The sequence below is a fragment of the Scyliorhinus canicula genome, chromosome 14 (assembly GCF_902713615.1).
Source record: "Scyliorhinus canicula chromosome 14, sScyCan1.1, whole genome shotgun sequence".
Taxonomy (NCBI): domain Eukaryota; kingdom Metazoa; phylum Chordata; class Chondrichthyes; order Carcharhiniformes; family Scyliorhinidae; genus Scyliorhinus; species Scyliorhinus canicula.
Window position 1 is genome coordinate 39,951,391 of NC_052159.1, and position 21,666 is coordinate 39,973,056.

Genomic DNA, 21,666 nt, shown 5'->3' on the forward strand with positions numbered 1-21,666 from the left:
ATATCCACCCTTAAATATGAAGACACAAATTGCACACAGCATTCCAGGTGTAATCTCACCAAAGTCCCATCCAGTTGCAGTAAGACTTCCTTATGCTTGTATTCCAATTGTAATAAAGCTAACATGCTACTTGCTTTCCTAATTGTTTGCTACACCAATTTGCTAACTTTTGGTGTTCCTTGTGCAAGTACACGTAAGCCTTTCTTAACATCAACTTGAAATATTTCCATGCTTTTTAAGAAATACTCTACGTTTCTGTTCTTACCGTCAAATTGAATAACATTTTGTTTCCCACACGATACTCCATCTGCCACTCTGTCATCTACTCACTTAATGGGGATGGTTTTGTGCCCGTGTTCACTATGAGTACATACAGGGACGAGGCCGGAAATCATGCAAGAATTGGAAAATGGGAATCTTGCCGACGCGACCTCATTTTCTGATTTTCCACACCCCCTGTTGCCTATATTTTCTACAACAGAAATAGAAAAACCAGAAGCAGTTGAAGGGAATCCGCTGGGGGTGCTAAGGTAAGGGTAGCTCCTGGAAGGAAAGGGACATGCTTGGGCAATGCCCTGGCACAGTCCTCTGGCAGGACCAACCTATCAATGGCAACTTTGTTGTGCCAGGGTGGCACTGCCTGGGGCTGTGGCAGGGGCAGGCCATTTTCAGAGCCCCATTAAGGGGATCTTATGTGTTTGGGGGGGGGGGGGGGGGGGGTTCCAGAGATGTAGAGGAAAGGGTTGCAAAGATGATTCTGGATAGGAGCGAAAGTAACAGGGTAGTTGTTATGGGGGACTTTAACTTTCCAAATATTGACTGGAAACGCTATAGTTTGAGTACTTTAGATGAGACCATTTTTGTCCAATGTGTGCAGGAGGGTTTCCTGACACAGTATGTAGATAAGCAAACAAGAGGCGAGGCCATATTGGATTTGGTGCTGGGCAATGAACCAGGACAGGTGTTAGATTTGGAGGTAGGTGAGCACTTTGGTGATAGTGACCACAATTCGATTACATTTACTTTAGTGATGGAAAGGGATAGGTATATACCGCAGGGCAAGAGTTATATCTGGGGGAAAGGCAATTATGATGCGATGAGGCAAGACTTAGGATGCATCGGCTGGAGAGGAAAACTGCAGGGGATGGGCACAATTGAAAAGTGAAGCTTGTTCAAGTAACAGTTACTGCGTGTCCTTGATAAGTATGTACCTGTCAGGCAGGGAGGAAGTGGTCGAGCGAGGGAACTGTGGTTTACTAAAGTAGTTGAAACACTTGTCAAGAGGAAGAAGGGTTTATGTAAAGATGAGACATAAAGGTTCAGTTAGGGCGCTCGATAGTTACAAGTTAGCTCGGAAGGACCTAAAGAGAGAGCTAAGAAGAGCCAGGAGGGGACATGAGAAATCTTTGGCAGGTAGGATCAAGGATAACCCTAAAGCTTTCTATAGATATGTCAGGAATAAAAGAACGATGAGGGTAAGAGTAGAGCCAGTCAAGGACAGTAGTGGGAAGTTGTGCATGGAGTCTTAGGAGATAGGAGAGGTGCTAAATGAATATTTTTCGTCAGTATTCACACCGGAAAAAGACAATGTTGTCGAGGTGAATACTGAGATACAGGCTACTAGATTAGAAGGGCTTGAGGTTCATAAGGAGGAGGTGTTAGCAATTCTGGAAAGTGTGAAAATAGAAAAGTCCCCAGGGCCGGATGGGATTTATCCTAGGATTCTCTGGGAAGCTAGGGAGGAAATTGCTGAGCCTTTGGCTTTGATCTTTATGTCATCATTGTCTACAGGAATAGTGCCAGAATACTGGAGGACAGCAAATGTTGTCCCCTTGTTCAAGAAGGGGAGTAGAGACAACCCCGGTAACTATTGACCAGTGAGCCTTACTTCTGTTGTGAACCTTAATGGTAAGGTTCTTGGTAGTGTGGATGAGCAGAGATATCTCGGTGTCCATGTATATAGATCCCTGAAAATTGCCACCCAGGTTGAGAGGGTTGTTAAGAAGGTTAACGGTGTGTTAGCTTTTATTGGTAGAGGGATTGAGTTTCGGAGCCATGAGGTCATGTTGCAGTTGTACAAAACTCTGGTGCGGCCTCATTTGGAGTATTGCGTGCAATTCTGGTCGCCGCATTATAGGAAGGATGTGGAAGCATTGGAAAGGGTGTAGAGGAGATTTACCAGGATGTTGCCTGGTATGGAGGTAAGATCTTATGAGGGAAGTCTGAGGGACTTGAGGCTGTTTTCGTTAGAGAGAAGAAGGTTAAGAGGTGACTTAATTGAGGCATACAAGATGATCAGAGGATTAGATAGGGTGGACAGTGAGAGCCTTTTTCCTCGGATGGTGATGTCTAGCATGAGGGGACATAGCTTTAAATTGAGGGGAGATAGATATAGGACAGATGTAGGTTCTTTACTCAGAGAGTAGTAAGGGCGTGGAATGCCCTGCTTGCAACAGTAGTGGACTCGCCAACACTAAGGGCATTCAAATGGTGATTGGATAAACATATCGATGATAAGGGAATAGTGTAGATGGGCTTTAGAGTGGTTTCACAGGTCGGCGCAACATCGAGGGCCGAAGGGCCTGTACTGCGCTGTAATGTTCTATGTTCTATGTTCTTGTGTAGGGAAAGGATTGCCCACCACAGTGCTTGTGTATGGTGGGGTTGGGGGGTGGGGAGGGGGGGGGGGGGGGGGGGGGGACTGGCCTGGTGCTTTCCTTTGGGGGTGCTTGCCCCAGTGGATGGGGTTGCCCCGGTGCTTGTGGGGGTGGTCCCCCATATATGTGGGGGTTGGGGGAATTTATTTTTAATTCAGATCGGCCGCCTTTTTCTGATCACTGTGGAGCTGGTGATGCCGGCTCTACAGCCCCCACCCGCCATTGTGACGGCAGAATCCACGACCCCAAAATTTCTATGAAATCTCGACTGTCCAGCCCCAGATGGCATTATGTGTACAGAGTGCTAAATTCCGCCCAATGTGCCTATATATTTTTGAAGCCTCTTTGTGCTCTCCTCACAGCTTACATTCCCACTTCACTTAATCATCAGTAAACCTAGATATATTAATCTTATCTCCTTAGACTATAAATAGCCGAGGCCCCATTACCTTGTGACACTCCAGTAGTCATAGCCTGTTACCTTGAACATGCTCTATTTACCCTGAGCGGAACTTCCCCCAAAAATGGCAAGAGTCAGATTCGTACTGAATACCGACGTGTTTCTCTCCAGAAACACAGTCAGGTTTTCTGACCAATTATGACACACAAAATATCAAGGGGCGCGGTACGCGGCATCACAATAGTGGGTTGAGGTCTGGTAAAGCCAGCAAGCTCAACTCCACAGAGATTGGGGCACCATCATCAAAGGGTGCCTAGATCTGTGAGAAAGATAATCTCCCTTGGAGTTCCTCACTGCCATGCAGTACCCCACCCACGAGCTTCAGGGCAATTTGCACCCCCAGCATGGAAGTATTTGGGGGCACTCACCCCCCTCTCCCCCCCACCCGGTGCATTCGTCAATGCACATGGCTCTCCGTTCACCTGCCCCCCACCACACATAAGGGGAGACCCCCACCCTCAATGGGTTACCCCTGCCAGTGCCCCCTGGCTGTGCCCACTTTATTTCCCATCTCAGTGTTCCCTGGCACTGCCCCCTGATATTTCCCTCCAAGAGGAAGTGCCTGGGGCACTGCCAGGCTGCCACGGGTAATGTCTAACCTCAGCCCTCAACCTTGGGTCCTCCAGGCACCTCCACATCCCCGGCATCAGTTATTAAACAGGAGTTATTTGTGCCGGCAAGATATCACATTGCCAGGGATGGGGTTGGGGATCTTCCACGGAGGCGGCTGCTACAGCATAAAGCCATTTAACGATATTTAAATGAATTTAAATTAATGGATATCAGATCCATGTCCTTTCTGGGCACGAACCTGTTCACGTCACTGGCAGGGGGCGGGGTAGATCTCAAACCAAGATTTCACTGGCGCATCTCCCGTTATGGCCCTCTTGTGAGATGTGGCCACCACAATAGTGTTTGCGGCCATAGCTAATGGATTCGAAAAATCACACATTCTATCTCTCTGTTTCCTATCCATGAACTAATCCTCTATCCACGTGAATATTGTTATGTGCCGGGGCTTAGAAACTCCAAAGTACATTATGAAGTCCACCTGACCTACAACCTTTATGTTGAATTTGGCTAGGACGAGCACAAGAGCCTTCACTTCAGGTATGATTCAACAGTCTTCCTAGACACTTTAATCAAAACAAGCTTTATTCTAAGAACTCAGTTAACATTTATATAAACACACAGCAAGAATTTTTACTAATTACAAACATTTAAAAAAAAAATTTAGAGTCCAATTATTTTTTCCAATTAAGGGGCCAATGTGGTAGTGTGGCCAATCCACCTACCCTGCACATCTTTGGGTTGTGGGGGTGAAACCCACGCAGACACGGGGAGAATGTGCAAACTCCACACGGACAGTGACCCAGGACCGGGATCCAACTAATTACAAACATAAAGACAACCCCCAGCTACAGTAATTTATGTATAACACTTAATGAATTACCACTTAACTGTTCCAATTCAAAAACAAAATCCCATAAATCAAAAACCCCTTTTCAAAGGTGTGGCCCAGCACTCTGCATTCTCACTTGAATAAGGCTGGCTTTCCCAGACATTCTGACCCCGTCTCACCAGCAGGTTTCAATCCTTCCGGAAAGCAAACTATATCTTTTAAGTTACCAAAACAGGTAGCTATAATGAATGAGTTTTTTTTTTACTAGAACTGATATTGAAAATGAAAATAGAGAGAGACAGGCCAAAACACATCCTTCTCCCTGAGTCCACAGCAGTTAAATCTGAAAGTGAAAGCAAAAACCTCACACAGCCACAGCCAAGCTCCACCCACACAATGACATCACTGATGTGCGGGTTAGGTGGATTGGCCATGATAAACTGTCCTTAGTGTACAAAATTGCCCTTAGTATTAGGTGGGGTTACTGGGTAATGGGGATAGGGTGCTCTTTCCAAGAGCCAGTGCAGACTCGATGGGCCAAATGGCCTCCTTCTGCACTGTAAATTCTATGATAATTCTATGATAAGACAAAAATCTTCCTTAAAGTGATTCTCACATGACAATATATTACTGAAAGCTCAATAAGCCCTTATCTTGTGCATTAACAACTGGTGTGGCACTTTATTGAATGTATGTTGTAAATACAAGGATTGCTGAAAAATACATTTTGTCTGAACCTTTTGTCTTGCACCCATCAGCAAAATCACAAGAATACCAAGGTCTGGGAAACAACTTTATCCTGTATGAGAAGAGAATGCTGATTGGTTGGCACGTGGGGTCTGATTGGTAGGGGTGTTGCCATGGAGAATGCAGCAGTTCATGGTGACTGACAGATAACTGCCAAACATTGTATAAAATTTAAACCAGGCACTCTGGCTCTGATTGATCAAGTTGTTGTCCTGAGGAATTAACTAAGGAGTGGCTATCACTTATTTTATTTAGTTGAAATATTGGGTGTGTGCATGTTCTTCTGTCTGTAAAGAACAGGGCCCTGTGCATTAATATATGTAACTTCCAGTACTTGCAAGCATGCACTGTGAGTCTGACTGACAATCTTAAATTGTTTGTCAGCATAATTTTAGCACACAAAGGATTATTGCTGAAAAAAAGACATGGCAAAGCTTTTCGTCTTGCACCCGCTTGGACAATTTGCAGGAATAACAGTATAAGAAGAAAACAACATGTTTTGTAGTATGAGGAGAGTGTGTGGATTAGTTGGCAAGTGGACTCTGATTGGTGGAGACATTGCCATGGTGAATGCACCAGTTGATGGTAGCTGACAAATAACTGCCAAGTATTGAAATTTAAAGCAGGCAGCTTGACCCTGAGTGGTCAAGGTATTGTCCTGGGGATGAATCAGTGAATGGCTGTCACTTATTTTTCAGTTTTAATAGGCACAATGTGTGCATGTGCTCTTTCTGTCTGCAAATAACATATGTAAATTCCAGTACGCACAAATGCGCCACACACTGCAAACCCAACTGATAATTTAAAATTTGTAGTCAGCATAATTCTTAACACATTGAGGATTATTCAGCAAATGTTGTCCGCATCACATCTAATAATGGACATTGTGCTTTGGGTTTTGCAAACATGGTTTGGTTGGATACATTCAATATCTTGTTCATTGCGAATAGTGGCTGGGACATGCTGTTTGATACAATCTGCCAGTGTTTGGGACATACGGCCGATATACCAAGTTTCATGCCAGGAAATTCAAATACCACATGAGTGATCTGTGTGATAGGCACAACATGTTTTTTGGTTTGATGGCAGCATCTTGTTAATTGTGATCACCACTGATGTTGCAACAGCAGAGAAACAGCGTGGAGCAACTAGCTTCACCTCAGTGCCCTGGTGAGTGCAACAAAATCCTTTGATATCTCTCTTTTTTCGGCAATGGCCATGTCCATATCTGTAATATGTAATTACGGAGTGAGAAATGTGACCAACAGAACATACTTTCCCAGCAACCCTCTTGTGGCTGAATTGAATAAGCAAAAGTTCCAAAAGTTCAATCCTGGACAATCATAACAAACTGAGGAGTGATGGATGTAACTACAAAGTCACAACTGTTTTAAATATTAAGTGAACAAAATAGAATTCATCTCAGAATTTATAAACATGCACTTTGTGTTGGGAATAGACTTTTAAAATTCAACATTAGTATTTTTTTTATTTTTTAAAATAATTTTTATTGGAATTTTTAACAGAAAATATAAAAATATAACAAGTATAGCAACAAGCAGTAATATGCAACGAACAGCCCCATAGCACCCACAATTCCCCCCAAACCGTAACATCACATGTATCACACTCCCCCCACCCCCCCAACAAGTGAACTTAATCATAAATTAAAATTAAATAAATAAAATTTAAATAAAATAAGCAAACATAATCAACGTCCACCCCCCCCCCCCCCCCCCACCCCCCCCCCCCCCCCCACCCCCCGGTTTGCTGCTGCTACTGTCCCAGTACCCTATCGTTGAGCCAGAAAGTCGAGGAAAGGTTGTCACCGTTTAAAGAACCCTTGCACCGATCCTCTCAGGGCGAATTTGACCTTCTCAAGCTTAATGAAGCCCGCCATGTCATTGATCCAGGTCTCCACGCTTGGGGGCCTTGCATCCTTCCATTGTAGTAAAATCCTTCGCCGGGCTACTAGGGACGCAAAGGCCAGCACACCGGCCTCTTTCGCCTCCTGCACTCCCGGCTCTACCCCAACCCCAAAGATCGCGTGTCCCCATCCTGGCTTGACCCTGGATCCCACCACCCTTGACACCGTCCTCGCCACCCCCTTCCAGAACTCCTCCAATGCCGGGCATGCCCAGAATATATGGGCATGGTTCGCTGGACTCCCCGAGCACCTGACACACCTATCTTCACCCCCAGAGAACCTACTCATCCTCGTCCCAGTCATGTGGGCCCTATGCAGCACCTTGAATTGAATGAGGCTAAGCCGCGCACACGAGGAGGAAGAATTTACCCTCTCCAGGGCATCAGCCCATGTCGCGTCTTCGATCTGTTCCCCCAGTTCCCCCTCCCACTTTGTTTTCAGCACCTCTACTGACGCCTCTTCCACCTCCTGCATAAGCTTGTAGATATCGGATATCTTCCCCTCCCCGACCCAGACCTCCGAGAGCATCCTGTCACTCACCCCCCTAGCGGGGAGCGCAGGGAATCCCTCCACCTGCCATCTCGCAAATGCCGTTACCTGCAGATATCTAAACATGTTTCTCGGCGGGAGCCCGAATTTCTCCTTCAACTCCCCCAGGCTTGCAAACCTTCCGTCGATAAACAGGTCCTTCAGCTGTCTAATACCCGCTCTATACCATCCCTGAAATCCCCCATCCATGTTCCCCGGGATGAACCTATGGCTCCCCCTTAACGGAGCCTCCATCGAGCCCCCCACTTCTCTCCTATGTGCCTCCACTGCCCCCAAATCTTGAGGGTAGCCGCCACCACCGGAGTCGTGGTATACCTCGTGGGAGGGAGTGGCCACGGCGCCATTACCAGGGCCCCCAGGCTTGTATCCCCACAGGACGCTCTCTCCATCCGTTTCCATGCTGCCCCCTCCCCCTCCATCACCCACTTGCGCACCAAGTGGTTGGCCGACCAGTAGTACCCCGAGAGATTGGGCAACGCCAGCCCCCCCCCCCCCCCATCTCTACCCCGCTCCAAGAAGACCCTCTTCACCCTCGGGGTGCCATGCGCATAAACAAATCCCGTGATGCTGCTGGTCACCCTTTTAAAAAAGGCCCTAGGGATAAAGATGGGCAAGCACTGGAAGAGGAACAAGAACCTCGGGAGAACCGTCATTTTGACGGATTGCACTCTGCCCGCCAACGACAGCGCCACCTTTTAAATTCCTCCATCTGCTCCACTAGTCTGTCAACATTAGTATTGAGGGTTCTTTATTTGTTCGTGGGATCTGACAAGACCAGAATTTATTGTCCATCCTTAATTACGGTTGGGAAGGTAGTGGTGAGCTGCCTCCTGTGCTACTAGAGTCTGTGTGGGTGTGGGCTTGCAAAAGAAATTTCAGGTGCTGGTGTTCCAAGTGCACCTGCTGTCCTTGACCTTCTAGGTGGCAGAGGCCACAGGTTTGGACGGCACTTTGGTGGAAGGTGCGACAAATTGCTGCAATGGCATATACCGCTGTGGCCATTGGTGGAGGGAATGAATACTTAAGATGATGGTTCGCGTGACAATTGAGCAAGCTGCTGTGTCCTGGATGGTGTTGAGCTTCTTGAGTGTTGTTGGAGCTGCACTCATCCAGGCAAGTTGAGTGTACTCCATCACACTTCTGCCTTGTGTACACTGGGAAGGCTTTGGGGAATCAGGAGGTGAGTCAGTCATTGCAAAATATCAGCTCTTATAGCCACAGTATTTAGGTGGCTGGTACCTTTACTGTACCAGCCACCATTTCTAGTCAATGGGTGAAAGGATAATGCTGTCAATACGACTATGTTAGGCTGTTGTTTTAGTCTGTGAGACGTCTCTCCCAATTTTGGCAGCAGTCCCCAGAGGTTTTGTGAAGGACTTCTGTGGACCAACTGGCTAAACAAGGGTGGCTCTCTACCCTTAGTGATGTGAATGGGCATTAGTCAGCTAGATTATTTTTATGTCAGTCCAATCGCTTCATGGTTAACCTGATTGACACAATGGTAATGTTAGACTAATTGGGGGCGATTCTCTGATATGGAGCCCAAGTGTTTGCGCCGTTGTGAACGCCGTCGCATTTCACGACGGCGCAAACCGGGCCCTGGTACGACCGATTCTGGCCCCCATAGCTTGGCACTGAAGTGGTTCACGCTGCTCCAGCCTCCTTTTGCGGCACCAAATGGGCGCCACGCCAACCCGCGCATACGCAGTTGGGTCGCGCCAACCTGCGCATGCGCAGGGGACCTCTTTAGCGCGCCGGCCCCGACTCAACATGGCGTCGGTGTTCAGGGGCCAGCACACCAGAAAGTAGGCCCGGGGGGGAGAGGCTGGCCTGCCGATCAGTGGGCCCCGATTGTGGGCCAGACCCCATCGGAGGACCCCCTGTGAAGGAGCCCCCCCCCCCCCCCCCCCCCCCCCCCCGCCCACAGGCCGCCCACCCGACCATTCCAACAGTGTTCCCGCCGGCAGTGACCAGGGATGAACGGCACCTGTGGGATTCTGTTGTATCGGCGTGGCCGCTCGGCCCATCCGGGCCGGAGAATTGGCGGCCGCGCCGTTTCCAGCAGCATGGCTGCGCCGCGCCAAACGTGCCGGTGCAAATGGCGCTGATTCTCTGCACTTCGGCGAATCGCGCGCCGCTGTCGGGGCGTTGTGGCGCGGTTGCGGCGATTCTCCGGCGCGGGGCTCGGAGAATCGCCGCCATTATTTATCACTTAGTTTTGTTTATTTCAAAAAGTGTCCTTAAATGAAGATACAAATATTTAAATATGGGTATTTGCATGAAAGCAATCTAAAGTGTTTTCCTTTTTGGACTATTAATTATAGGCAGCATACTCTGGATATCTAGAAAAAGCTATTCAACATTATAAGGGGATTAAAGCACTTATTGAAGATGATGAGCAGCAGACCTTGCAGTTCATTGAAGCTGAACGACAGGCTGCTACACTGTACATTGAAGCACAGACTAAAGACTGGGTGGAAGAGCTTGATGACTTAAACAGAACGACTGAGCAGATAAATACCATTTTAAATCAGAGCGACTCATTCAGATTTCTAAAGGTAATTTATTTTCAATCATCTTCCAGGAGAATTAATCACTATTATTCTGAATGCATTAACATTAAAAGATGGGTGATGTTCTCTTTGAATAGATTAGTTGGAGAAGTTATAAAAAAGATACAGAGGCACTGAAGAGAGTTCGGAAAGGATTTACTGGCATGATACTAAAATTGCAAGGTTATATCTATTATGAATGGATCAACAGCCTGGTTCTCTTTTCTCCTGAAAAGAGAAGGCTGAGGGGTGACCTAATAGAAGCCTCTAAAATTATGGAAGTTTATGGTACAGTAGGCATGGAGAGAGAGGTTTTCCATTTGTGGTGAAGAGCAATATAGAGGCCATCAAAAACAGTCACCAAAAAATCAAATGCATTTATTCGTACCATTAACTTAATGCAAAGATTCCGGGGGCCTTCACAGGATCTTTATCTTGAGCTCTCTGCTGAAGGCAGGCCCACAGTGCCATGACATCTACTATGGTCCTTGGTAGCTTAGGGCACAGCTATGAATGGTGGAAGGGTTAAGAACAGGAATGCTAAATTGGCCAGAATTTGTAGAGAGCAGAGACCTAGGGAGTTTGTAGGACTGTAGGCGATTACGGAGATCTCCTGCAGAGTGCATCCTTAAGTGCCCTTGACAAGGTGGTGATGAGCTGCCTTCTTGAACCGCTGCAGTGCATGAGGTGTAGGTATATCCACAGTGCTGTTAGCAAGGGATTTCCATGGTTTTGACCCAGTGACAGTGAAGTGCTAGGTTTAAGGTTAGGCAACATCGTTCTAAGTCAAGATGGTGTATGGCTTGAGCGGGAACTTGGTGATAGAAGTTGCAGATTTGGAAGATGTTGTTGAAGGAGCCTTGGTAAGTTGCTGCAGTGCATCTTGTATATAGTACACATTGCAACCACTGTGCGTCGGTGGTGGGGGGAGTGAATATTTATATTGGTGGGTGGCTCGCCAATTGAGTGGCTGCTTTGTCCTGGAGGGTGTCAAGCTTTTTGTATGTTGTGGTGCCACACTCATCCAGGCAAATGGAAAGTATTCCATCAAACTCCTAACTGCTCTCCCCCCCCCCCCCCCCTCTCCCAAGGATGTTGATGGTGAGGGAATTTTGCAATGTTCATACCATTGACTGTTAAGTGGAGATCATAGTTTGATTCTCTCTTGTTGGAGATGATCATTGCCTAGAATTAGTGTGGCATGATTGGCAAGGAACAAGGCAAAGTTTCTTAAAGTAGGTGAGAAAGTAAGTAAAAGCAACGCATTGTTTACCCGGGAGCCAATATCTTCAGTGAGCAGAGGGTTGATGGGTGAAAGGGGCTTAGTGAACATTAAGACACAGGAGCAGAGCTTTGGATGATCTCAAGTTTACAAATGGTGGAAGATAGGGGACCAGAAAGAAATGCATTCAGAGGAATCTTAAATATCCAGAAAATGCTGAGGATGTGGAACTCACTACCATGGGAAATAGAGGAGGCGAATGGAACAGATGCATCAAAGAGGGATCTAGATAAGCATATGAGGCAGAAGAGAATAGAGTGTTATGTTGATATAATTAGTTGAGGAAGAATGGGAGGCAGCTCAAGTGAAGCATAGACTGGTAGGTTGAAGGACCCATTTCTGTGCCATGTAATTGGAACTTTTTTTGCTATTGTTTTCCTGTAGGGAGCAAACTGCAATGAATATCGGTAAGTAAGAAATTCAATAAATCATTTGGTTTTCCAAAGTATAATTATAAGGGCTACACAATTAAAAGCTAATTGTTAAATATAATGGCATAGGGTTGTATATTTGACATTCCCCCCCCCCCCCCCCCCCCCCCCCCCCCCCGCCCCCAGCAATTTGAAAGAGTTTGGAAGATGGTGTTGCCCAACTTGCCTGAGTGAAATTGAAGTTCCTCTTCTTAGGCCAATCTCAAGTGGCTCAGTGGTCATTGTGTAGATGTTTGTGGCGCAAGTGTAATCCCTTTCAGAGAGCCAATGGGGGCTATGTCCTAGTGAACAGGCTATCGGGGCAACATGCAAATGGGAAAAAAAATGAAGGCATATGTGGCTAAAAATTGAGGTCCTCAGTGCACTGCATTGGTTTTGTCTGCTTGTATGTAGATCTTGCCGTGAAACAGGTGACATTGAGCAGGCATCCCATTACATTTCTCCTGCATTTTACCTCCACTTTCTTTAATGGAAAGGACGTAACAACACATCCAATCTGGACTGTAAAGGATTGGACCCTATTGCATTTCTCGTTGTGGTGTTAATCTCTCTTCTTTCAGCCATCTCTTGTTTATTGGTGTTCGTGCCATTGCTCTGGGTCTATTTGTTCAACATTTCATATATTACAACAGTGACTACACTACAAACGTACTAAATTGGCTACACATTCTGAGGTTGTGAAAGTCCCTCTACAAATATAAATCTTTCTTTTTAGCAAAACTATAATTTTACTCATTATACTGAACATTTCTCTTCAGGAATCTATTATATCTTTCATTCTTCCTTTCGATGTGCTCGGAAATGAAGAAACAGATTCCATTGCACTCGGACCTGACAGTCATACACAGCATATACCATTACTCAGTCTCCCCCCCCCCCCCCCCCCCAAACAAGGTCAGAGAGAAATCCACCACAGAGAATATATTCCATAACCAAAAACTCCCTACATTAAAAAAGATTATCCTAATCTCCCTCCTGATAGGAATCGACTATTTCCTGATCTGATAGGTAAAAGAAGGCTATTTAGTGTAAATATTAAGCCCCAGTTTTAATACCCATTTTAAATTGAGGATTTCAGCACTTATAACCTCAGGACATGATAAAACACATCGCTTCAACAGAGACCCAAAAAGCCTGACACATGCATAAACTAGTTGGAGATTAAAACAACATTTTTACTAAGCAAGATGAAAAAGCTATTGTTCGAATAAACAGATTTTCAAAGACAGTTTGACATTAAGAAATGAGCTGTACGGCCGGTGTCCTGGCCTTTGCGTCCCTAGTAGCCCGGCGGAGGATCTTACTTCAATGGAGGGATGCGAGGCCCCCAAGCGTGGAGGCCTGGATCAATGATATGGCGGGGTTTATCAAATTGGAGAAGGTGAAATTTGCCCTGAGGGGATCAGTACAGGGGTTCTTTAGGCGGTGGCAGCCTTTCCTGGACTTCCTGGCGGAACGGTAGGGAAATAGGCCGGCAGCAGCAGCAACCCGGGGGGGGGGGGGGGGGGGGGGGGGGGAGGGGGGAGGAGGGGGGGAGGGGAGGGGTTGGGTTTGGGGGGAGGGAGAAGTGTGTACATGGGTTGGTGGGATGTGGCGGGTGTTATCTCTTTCCTTTCTGTTGTTTGCTTTTTTTTTGTTTTCGATTTAGTAGTTGCTTTTGTAGGGGGGTGGGTGTTGTTCTTGGGTTATTACAATGGTTATTCTGTTAATATTGTTTTGTTGTTTATATTTTGTGAAAACCTTAATAAAAATTATTTTTAAAAAAGAAAAAAAAAATGAGCTGTACCAGTAATCTGATCAAGAACGAAGTGGGCACCATAGCAACATGAATGCACCATTGTTCATAATGTGGATAAAGCAAAGTCAGCAGAAAACCAGTAGAAACCAGTCTTGTTAATAGCACAGAATCGCATTTCATAACATACACAAATATTCAAACATCAAACATTCAGAACATATGTTGCACATTAAGGATTGATAGCTAACCGTCGAATCAAATACATTTGATTCTAACCCAAACCAATTAGGACGACATAGAGGTGTAGATAGATGGCTCAAGACAGATAAGATTTCCTATAAACGTGATGGTCCGTACGGCCATCTTTATTCTGGGATCATCCTATACTTTGATCTAAACTATTCGCTATCCCTATTTTCATATTTCCACTTTTCCACTCTAACTCTTGAAGTAAATGCAATCTGTTTTGCTGTGAGCAAGAAACCATTTCTGTATTATTTTGAAAGTTAAATTGTTTATAAATTACTTCTCTTTAAGTCCTTTTGCTAGCCGGATTTTATTGGGAATAAAATTTCTCTCAATTGTAATCAAATAGAGGCAATAAAGATTCTTGTTTGCATCCGAGAAGTTTAACTCCAATTTCTACTGAGTTTTAGTGTCGCAAGACTTCACTAATTCCGCATGGTAGATCTCATCACCCCCTCACTCACAGGGACTGATTCTTGCTCGAGCGAAACAAGGCCAGTGAATAGCGGGAGAGGCCGAAAATGAGAACCACGCCAAGGGCCAAACAATTTGCGACGCAACCGGTCTGCTCCCATAAGCAAAATCAGGATCTCGCCGTAGCATGGCGAGAAATCAGTTATCACCACTTAAGCCCTATTTCCATACAATTAACTGGAGCGACGCCATATCCAACCGCCTCCCGTAACGCATTGGCCTCCCCAACAAGTGGTCATGCTGGCTCCTATTAGTGCTCCTTTTGAAAAAAGTGAACTGGTGGATGGACTTCTGTGGGCAGCCAAGGCGGTGAGTAGCCATTTTTGGTCACAGGCAAAGAGCCCGGGAGCGCTGGGCCTGACGCCTCAGAGCTCGGCAGGGGATGTGAGGACCCTCGGCAGGGGGGCGGCACCCTCCGGAGCGATGGGCCGCCATGAGAAGAGGGCAACCCAAACCTCTTCCCTTCTGCCCCACTGACCACCCATAACCACCACAGACTGCCGAGGCCTCTGGCTGTGCGGCTGAAGCTATTGCTAATAGGGAATTGGCAATCGTGGTTAAGTGAGCACATCACACAACCCAAGTGTGCAGCACAGTAGCACAGTGGGTAGCACTTATTTCTTCTCAGTGCCAGGGTCCCAGGTTTGATTCCCGGCTTGGATCACTGTCTGTGGGAGTCTGCACGTTCTCCCCGTGTCTGCGTGGGTTTCCTCAGGTGCTCCGGTTTCCTCCCACATGTCCTGAAAAACTTGCTTGTTAGGTGAGTTAGACATTCTGAATTCTCCCTCTGTGTACCCGAACAGGCGTCGGAATGTGGTGACTAGGGACTTTTCATAGTAACTTCATTGCAATGTTAATGTAAGCCTACTTGTGACAATAACGATTCTGCATACTTGTAAAAACCATCTACTCTTAACCATCTCTGCTCCAGTGGAAATACTCCACCATAGAAAGCATCCTATCGGGCTGCATCACAGCCTGGTATGGCAACTGCTCGGCCCAGGACCGTAAGAAACTTCAGAGAGTCGTGAACACCACCCAGTCCATCACACAAACCTGCCTCCCATCCATTGACTCCATCTACACCTCCCGCTCTCTGGGGAAAGCGGGCAGCATAATGAAAGATCCCTCCCACCCGGCTTACTCACTTTTCCAACTTCTTCCATCGGGCAGGAGATACAGAAGTCTGAGAACACGCACGAACAGACTCAAAAACAGCTTCTTCCCCACTGTCACCAGACTCCTAAATGACCCTCTTATGGACTGACCTCATTAACACTACACCATGTATGCTTCAACCAATGCGAGTGCTTATGTAGTTACACTGTATATCTTGTGTTGTCCTATTATGTATTTTCTTTTATTCCCTTTTCTTTGCATGTACTGAATGATCTGTTGAGCTGCTCGCAGAAAAATACTTTTCACTGCATCTCGGTACGCGTGACAATAAACAAATCCAATCCAATCCAATCCAGTGTGTCATGGTAACCAACACATTATACCAATTGATCCTCCACATGTCTGGCAACTTTCTCCCTCTCGTCTGGCAACTTTCCTTCCTCTTTCAATATTAGCCCAAACTACAAAGTAACAATGCTCATCTCATTGATATTGATGGGAAAATTTCATTGGGGTAAATTTTTATCTATACTGTCTGGGTATGAATTATCTGATAGAGAGCAAGGAGAAAAATTGGGTGGGTTGTGGATAGGAGTAAGGGCTAAGTTGCATGACTATATTGGCACATGCTCCTCTTGTTTAAATGGCAGGAAAACTGGGTTGGATCTGTTATCGACTCATGATTCTTTCCCTTTTAATTTTTCAATTTTTTGACAGCACAAATGAAAAAATAACACATTGTGTGAAGTAATTTGAACCACATACAGAAGCGATAACAATCATTTTGAATAGAATAATTTGTATCGCACATGCAGACTCTATGATAATTATCATGTGTCATTGCTACTGATCTTAGTTTTAATTAACAGCAGTGCCGTATGTCAATTCAGTACAGTCTATGACTACCACCCAGAAAACATCCTCAGTAAACCACAGCGAGTAAAAGTAAAAGATGTTTATTTAAACGACAAGTATATACAAGAGCCCAGGTTAAACCTCACCGGGTACTCTCTGATGGTTGGTTCCACACTGGCTGACCTTTTACACAAGTACGAGTAAGCTACCCCCCCCCCCCCCCCCCCCCCCCCCCCCACCCCCCGCCCCGAGCGGCGGAGCTCGTACCCCTCGAGGAGCGCGGGGAAAACAATCGTCCCCACACCGTATGTCCCGTGCTGGGTATTACAACATCCATAGATCCATTTGAAGTACTGTATTCTCTGTCATGCATGTACACTTGTACACAGAAAATTATAAATTTGTTGAGAAGTTCACTTAAGACAATTTTAATGTCGTCATTTAAAATGGAAAACTGTGATTCCCACCAATAAAAAATTGTCAAGTCAGTGAGATCTACAGCACAGAAAAGGTCCTTCAGCACATTGCGCCTGCGCCTGTCAAAAACAACCACTAAGCTATTCTAATCTCCACATTCTACCCGTGTCTGCTTGTGTCTCACCCTCACAACCCAAATATGTGCAGGATATGTGGATTGGCCATGCTGCATTACCCCTTAATTGGAATTTTAGTAAAGAGAACAAAAAATAGTATTCTAATCCCATTTTCCAGCACTTGGCCTGTAGCCTCTTATGCCTTGAGATTGCAAGTGCACATCTGAATACTTCTTAAATGTTTTGAGGGTCTCTGCCTCCACCGCCCTTTCAGGCAGTGAGTTCCAAACTCCCATCACCCTCTGGGTGTAAAAGGTTTTCCTCACATCCCCTCTAAACCTCCTGCCACTTACCTTAAATCTATGCCCCCTGGTCATTGATCCCTCCACCAAGAGGAAAGATTTCTTCCTGTCTACTCTATCTATGCCCCTCAAAATTTTACATATCTCAATCATGTCACCCCTCAGCCTCCTCTGCTCCAAGGAAAACAACCCCAGTCTATCCAATCTCTCTTCATAGCTGAAACTCTACAGCCCAGGCAGCATCATGGTAAATCTCCTCTGCACCCTTTCCAGTGCTATCACACGCCTACTATAAATAAATAATAAATAAATAAATAAATAATCTGATTTGGTACCAGAACTGCAAACAGTACTCTAGCTGTGGGTGAACCAATGTTTAATATAGTACCAACATAACCTCCCTGCTCTTAAACGTATGCCTCAGCTAATACAGGCAAGTATACCATATGCCTTCTTAACCACTGTATGTACCTGCCCTGCTACCTTAAGGACCAGTGTACATGCACACGAAGGTCTCTTTGATCCTCGGTGCTTCCCAGAGTCCTGCCGTTTATTATGTACTCCCCTCCATCACCTCAAACTTAGCTGGATTGAATTCCATTTTGCCACTGATCAGCCCATCTGGCCAGCCCGTCTATATCCTCCTGGAATCCAAGGCTATCCTCCTCACTATCTACCACCCCACCAATTTTCAAATCACTCACAAACTTACTGATCAACCCTCCTACATTCGTGTCTAAATCATTTATATAAGCCACAAACAGCAAGGGCCCAACCCTGATTCCTGCAGAACCCCACTGGTTGCAGGCTTCCAGTCAGAAAAGGCCCCTTGACCATCACCCCCTGCTTCCTGCCACTCAGCCAATTCTGGATCCAATTTGCCAAATTTCCCTGGATCCCAGGGACACTTACCTTCACTATCAGCTGTATAATACCTATCAATTATTCCCTAAAAAAACATTCACTCAACCATGACGACTGTTATCCCCTCCTTCATCCATAAGGCATTTGCATACAATATTTGAATTTTGGAACCTTCAAATCCAAATTTAACTGTTTCACAATATAAAACAAAACAGATCTAATGATATGTCATCAATACGAATGCACTCTGTTTTTATTCAGAGTAAAGGAGGAATCTGGAAACAGCGTTTCCCAACATGGGTCTGTTCACAAAGCTGAGAGAACATAGACACAAACTATATTTTCCTTCCATATACTACCCTAACCTTTCCTCAGTTGGGAACAGCTGCTCTCACTAAAAATAGGGCATGCATTTCAGTGTGACAGGAGTGCAACATTAACACACTCTTTGAGGTCATGATCAACTTAGGAACAGCTCAATCAACATCATGAACCCCACCCTCTCTCCATATGGACCTTTTTAGATTAATTTAAGTAAAAACAAGACTAGCAAAAAATAATTAAATCAATGAAAACAGTAAAATCAGGAAAAATCAAAAGACAGAATCAGGTTGTTCCCGATTTCACAAAAGGAAGGAAAAGGATCCTGTTTGAATGGCTGATGGGACTGGACAAATCACATCAGGATTTAATGTCTCCCATTTAATAGAGACATGACTGTGGCTTCCAGGAGGGGTGATTGACCCAACTGATTTTTAAAATAAAATGAATGCACAGAAATAATATGAAATTTAAATTGTAGAAAATTAATGAACTGATGATTCCATGATTCTGTTAAGGTCGACAAACTTACAAAGCCTGCTGAGTTTTCAAGGAAACTAAAAGCGACTAAATGATCCTAAAATAGGTCAACATGAAGGCATTGAAGGAGCCCTATTTTGAGATAAATCAGCAGAATTGTAGATCAGGTCAAATCTAATACCAGTGAAAACCATACAATTATCTCAGCTGAAATGAATAATGATTTTTAGGACTTGGTTGGCCATCCCACGTCAACTTGAAATAGAACACAAGTGAAAGGTTTTAAAGAGTGAATATGTAGAGGGAAAAAACGTGGCAAGATCCCCAACTGCAGATGGTAAATATGGTTTTGGGAGTGATAATTGACCACGTGCTGAGAACATCTGGTCAGTGTGGAGGACATAGACCATGAGACACAGGTGCAGAATTAGGCCATTCGGCCATCAAGTCTGCTCTGCCATTCAATCATGGCTGATATGTTTCTCATCCCCATTCTCCTGCCTTCTCCCCATAACCCCTGATTAATCAACAACCTATCTATCTCTCTTAAAGATGCTCAGTGTTTTGGCCTCCACAGCCTTCTGCAGCAAAGAGTTCCACAGATTCACCATCCTTAGGCTGAAGAAATTCCTCTCATCTCAGTTTTAAAGGATCATCCTTCAGTCTGAGGCTGTACCCTTGGGTTCTGGTTTTACCTACTAGTGGAACATCCTCTCCACTTCCACTCTACCCAGGCCTCTCAGTACCCTGTAAGTTTCAATAAGACTCCCCCCTCATCCTTCTAAACTCCAGTGAGTACAGGCCCAGAGTCCTCAACCGCTCCTCATAGGACAAGTTCTTCATTCCAGGGATCATTCTTGTGTACCTCCTCTGGACCCTTTCCAAGGCCAGCACATCCTTCCTTAGATATGGGGCCCAAAACTGCTCACAGTACTCCAAAAGGGTCTGACCAGAGCCTTATACAGCCTCAGAAGTGCATCCCTGCTCTTGTAATCTAGCCCTCTTGACATGAATGCTAACATTGCATTTGTCTTCCTAACTGATGACTGAACCTGCACGTTAATCTTAAGAGAATCTCAAACTATGACTCCCACGTCCCTTTGTGCTTCTGATTTCCTAAGCCTTTCCCCATTTAGAAAACAGTCCATGCCTCCATTATTCCTACCAAAGTGCATAACCTCACACTTTTCCACATTGTATTCCATCTGCCACTTTTTTGCCCACTTTCCTACCCTGTCCAAGTCCTCCTGTTACCCCCTGCTTCCTCTATACTACTTGTCCCTCTGCAACTTGTGACAACAGATGTATTTACACCCTGCTTAGTACCCTGTGCTTAATAGGCTCCAGTGTCCATGGGCCTTCTTGCAGTCCCAGCAGTCCTCACTAATGCACTCTTCATGCTGCTGGGTCTGTTGCTGCTAGTGGGGCAGGTTCTTGTGGAGCATGTCGATTCCACACTTTCCTTCCGGGTGGGCAATCCGTCTGTCCCGCTGCAATATGCTGCCCACTACTTTATAGCTCTAGCTTCTCTATTCAGACCGTTGGAATTTCATAACCTTCCATTTTACTTACATTGCATTTACTCAATTTTCTTCAGTTGAAACTTTCATTTGTAAAGCTACAAGTTATAGTAAAGTCACCATAGTCAGAGGTGAGCATAGGCTGCTTTCCCTTTGAGCGGGAGAGCTGATTGATGGTGATTTAACCTGAGGGTCACCACACCTAAGGCGAGGGGCAAGAGGCCTTCATGAATAATCTCAGCCGGTACGGGAATTGAACCCACACTTTTGGCCTAGCTCTGCATCACAAACCAGCTGTCCAGTCAACTGAGCTAAACCAGCCTATGTGTTTTAAAATAAAAAGGTACATTCTAAAACACACGAAAGATGAATCAGATATTTGCAACAGCAGCAGCTACTGTCTTCAGACATTGTCTGTCTCCTGTCTGGCTGTAACTCCAATTCCCCTGCCTAAGAGAGAGTTCTGTCTATGCATGATTAAACACATGTGCCAAGCTCTAACCCAGAAGTAAATTTTTTAACATTTCGGCAGTGCTGGTGGGAGCATTAGTATTGTCTAATCCATTATTCATCGTAAAACTCCCTTGGGTAGTTTTTAAACCTTATTTGACATCAAGCTGCCTGTGGTATCAGACTGGAATGGTGTGAAAACACCCCCTGCCGGAAGTCTCACATCACTTCACAGCCGAATTAGATCAACCACGACTAGATTTACATGACAACCGTAACATGACAGGAACTTTCACAACAAAACTGAACTTGTAGTTGAGGCAAATCGGGTGCTGGGGTGTATTTATCAGGAATTAAATTATCAGTGAGGATAGGTTTTACTGACATAAACAGAATGACCAATGCAGGTAAACTTTTATCAGAACCTAGAGTTTTACTTACATTATAGGATCAAAGCCTATACAAAAGTACAAGGCCAACACACCAGGCCGTCCTATCGTTTCAGGCAGTAGGACCCTGTGTGAGAACCTCTCTGGCCACATCGAGGGATTCTTGAAACGCATCGTACAAGGTACGCCCAGCTTCTGTCGCGACACAACGGACTTCCTACAGAAACTCAGCACCCATGGACCAGTTGAACCAGGAACATTCCTCATTACAATGGACGTCTCAGCACTCTACACCAGCATCCCCCATGACGATGGCATTGCTGCAACAGCCTCAGTCCTCAACATCGACAACTGCCAATCTCCAGACG

The 21,666-nt window shown here is 45.4% G+C and overlaps 1 protein-coding gene across 1 annotated transcript in view; it reads left to right on the forward strand.

The window, feature by feature from the left end:
* Positions 1-21,666, forward strand: part of LOC119977674 (E3 ubiquitin-protein ligase TRIM62-like) — a 35,131-nt gene that overhangs the window by 5,937 nt on the left and 7,528 nt on the right. Inside the window, exons 3-4 of the mRNA XM_038818855.1 lie at positions 10,067-10,300; positions 11,961-11,983. Of these exons, the coding sequence (XP_038674783.1) occupies positions 10,067-10,300; positions 11,961-11,983 (257 nt within the window). The remainder of the gene's footprint in view (positions 1-10,066; positions 10,301-11,960; positions 11,984-21,666) is intronic.